Source organism: Buceros rhinoceros, unplaced genomic scaffold, assembly GCF_000710305.1.
Source record: "Buceros rhinoceros silvestris isolate BGI_N320 unplaced genomic scaffold, ASM71030v1 scaffold22151, whole genome shotgun sequence".
NCBI classification, from domain to species: domain Eukaryota; kingdom Metazoa; phylum Chordata; class Aves; order Bucerotiformes; family Bucerotidae; genus Buceros; species Buceros rhinoceros.
This window is the reverse complement of record NW_010393948.1, coordinates 4,974-8,097: the sequence shown is the minus strand read 5'-3', so window position 1 is coordinate 8,097 and position 3,124 is coordinate 4,974. Positions and strand designations below refer to the sequence as shown.

Sequence of the window (3,124 nt, the reverse complement as noted above, 5' to 3'; positions counted from 1 at the left end):
CTCTGGGGGCAGGTGTCCCTGCTCCCTGCAGCCACGTTCCTATTACAAACGTCAAGAGGAGAACATTGAACTAACCCGTGCAAGCGACAACCACACAACTAGGAGGGTCCGAACACGTCGTACCATAGTACTGCCCCACCTCAAGACAACTCATCAGGGAGCTGTTACCTTTAATTCTGCCTGTGACATAGAGGAATCCGTCCTTATCGTGCCTGCCCAGGTCACCCGAGTGCAGCCAGCCGTCCTCATCGAGGGCCTCTTTGGTTTTCTCTTCCATGTTCAAGTAGCCCATGAAGACGTGCCTGCCCGAGAAGCAGATCTCCCCGACGCCGTCTCTGTCTGGTTTATGGATGAGTGTCCGGCAGCCTGTTATTTCCTTTCCACAGCTTAAAGAGAAACAAACACAACGCCAGGGATTTAAAACAAGAAACGCGCAGCAGCAGACGAGCAGACGGCAGAGCCCTCGCAGGAGGAATGGTCTGGACAACGCCAGGCAGCTTCTTATCGCAACCGCTTCAGCAAGTTGCTTATCCACACGAAGGGCAGCTGCTCACGTGAGGGGAGCTACGGAAGTTGCTATTGCTGAGGCCGGTGCTCCCAGACCTCCTGTTTTCCACCCACGGCTCTCAAACACCTGAGATGTCTGTCCCTGGCAGCTGCCTGTTACTGATGGTGCCTTTCCTCCGAACCCACAGTGACGCCGGGAGCCGTTCACGGCGACGGCAGAGTCCTACTGCATTTCCTCATCTGACGCTGAAGTGAGCTGTGGGCTGAAGTTACTCATCGTTCCTTCTCCCCACCAACCCTTTGCCTCCTCTGCCGTTCCTAGAGCTTCCAGGCCAATTTCAACGGCAGTGACTTGGCTGCCGCCCCTGGCAGATCTGCAAGATGTGCCCAAAGGAACTGTCTCCCTCACGACTTTCTACCAGCAGCAAGAGCGGGACGAGCTGCACCGGGCAGGATGTGCCAGGCGCAAGAGGAAGCCTTCAGCAGCTGCTCCTGCCCGGCAGCAGAGCTCTGCTGGCAGGAGGGGTTTACCTGGTCAGCCTGAACGCGTGAGGTATGGACACGGTGTGAGGCCCGGAGCTCTCGCTCATGCCGTACAGCTCAAACACGGGAATGTTCAGACTTAAAAAGAATTCCAGCGTCTCCCTGGTGATGGGCGCAGCCCCCGTGTAGCACTTGGTGCACCGGTCCAGCCCAATGGCCTTTCGCACCTTCCTGTACACCAAGTGCCGGGCGAGGCGGAAGTTCACCGGGACTTCGGAGCAGCTGCGTGAGACAAAGGGTTACAAGATCTCAGTCATCGAGCAGGACTTCTCCCCCTTCCTCCTTTCCTCTTCATCCTATTTTAGTTCATTCGGTAAAAAAATTATTTCCCCTTGTTGTGGGGTTCGTGGTTACCCGTTCATCCGCTTCAGGTTTGTCTGCAGCCCGACTCCCTTGGCCCACGATGCCACTTTCCTCCTGAGTGAGGATGACTTTGCCCCTACGGATTTCATTTTTTCTTCTATTTTCTCCCAGACACGAGGAACTCCCAGGAAAGCCGTTGGCCTCACTTCCCGCAGCGTGTCTACCAAGGTGCCCTGCGCCAAGCAGAATTTGACACAGCTTTTAAAAGTGTTTCACTGGTCTCCTGGAGCCAGAGCTTAGCACTCTGCCGTCATTTTTGAGGACCTGCTCATTCAGCCCCAGTGTCACCAAGAGAAGGGAACCCCAGGAGCATCCAGATGCCTCATTGGTTCTGAGAAGACACCCAGAGTCGACGCTTCCAGTGCCACTGCTGACACAGCGCCAAGAGAACCGTTCTCTTCCCGGGACACAGACTTCGATTTTGCAACAGAGCAACCGCGAAGCTGTTGCTCAGCCGAGCTGTCGGGGCAGGGAACTGCTGGCAGGTGGGACAGCAAGAAGCCCCTTGTTGTGAAGGGCTTGGTCAGCTCAGCCAAGCTGCAATGCCGAGCCAAAAGGCTTTACTGGGCAAACCGACAGACCTCCGACAGGAGCGAACAGACCGAGCCAGGGCTGCCTTCAGCAGCAGCCGCGCTGGTTTTGACCCCCTCCCCCAGCTCCAGGCAGGTGGGTGGGTGAAGGGGTTTTATTATTCTGTGTTTTTACCTTTAAAGCGTCTGGTTGAGCAAAGAAAACCTGGCCCCCAAACGTGATCGGCGTCCAAATATCTGACATCTGAGCCGCGATGTGGCTGAGGGGCAGGTAGCTGACCACCAGCTCCTGCTTCTCCTTCGCATCGGTCAGCATGATGAAACGCCCCGCCGCCAGCGCCGTCCACGTCACCTGGAGCGAGAACCCACCGCAGGACTCCGTGAGAGCTCCCCGAGCGGGCGCAGCACCGAGACCGCGGCTCACAACACAAGCCCAGGACACGCTGCGATCTCCACACCAGCCCTGGCTTCCAGCTGGTCTCTGCCCTCCCTCAGCACCCGCCCAAGGGCACAGAACGGGACTCGTACAGACAGACACGTACGTTGTCGTGGCTCAGCATCACTCCCTTCGGCTGGCCAGTGGTCCCCGAGGTGTATATCAGCGTGCAGCACTGGTTCGGCTTCTGCGACTCGATGATTTCACGGAGCTGAGTATCTGGCACATCTTTGCCGAGGTCCATGAACTCACTCCACTGCAGACAGAGGAGAGGAGCTCCGTCACTTTGCAGGCAACCGTTCACATGTGAAATCAAACCCTTCACTATGGAGGAAGAGAAGGAAACTGCTTCCTACACCCAAACCTCTGGCAGAGCCCGGGAGAGGTTGTAACTGTGCTCGGTCAGCCGCCCTGGCTGTCACAAGAGGCGTGGGGAGGAGCAGGAAAGGAGACGGATCCACCCTGAGGAAGCTTTACCAGCTCTGGGGCAGCCCTGGTATTCACCGGGAGCACCGAGCTGGGGCAGCTGTGGGACCGTGGTGGCCTTGCAGAGGTCACTACGGGAACACCCACCCGGACACCGCGGATTACCAAGGGCAGAACAAGAGCAGCCAGCTGCTGCTCCAGCAGGGCAAGGAATCCCTCGCGGAAACCCCCCCAGCCCCGAGCTCAGCGATGACAGTCCCGTGGAGGTGGCGGCTGCCTGCGGCCCTCGGCTAAACACAAACACCGCCACGGCGCCACC

At 57.8% G+C, this 3,124-nt stretch overlaps 1 protein-coding gene across 1 annotated transcript in view; it reads right to left on the bottom strand.

Moving 5' to 3' along the window:
* Positions 1–168: 168 nt before the first annotated feature.
* LOC104501289 (long-chain-fatty-acid--CoA ligase ACSBG2-like) overlaps positions 169–3,124 on the bottom strand; it is a gene marked incomplete at both ends in the record, with an annotated part of 7,925 nt that continues 4,969 nt past the window's right edge. Inside the window, 5 exons of the mRNA XM_010145077.1 lie at positions 169–386; positions 1,039–1,272; positions 1,405–1,586; positions 2,119–2,295; positions 2,486–2,635. Of these exons, the coding sequence (XP_010143379.1) occupies positions 169–386; positions 1,039–1,272; positions 1,405–1,586; positions 2,119–2,295; positions 2,486–2,635 (961 nt within the window). The remainder of the gene's footprint in view (positions 387–1,038; positions 1,273–1,404; positions 1,587–2,118; positions 2,296–2,485; positions 2,636–3,124) is intronic.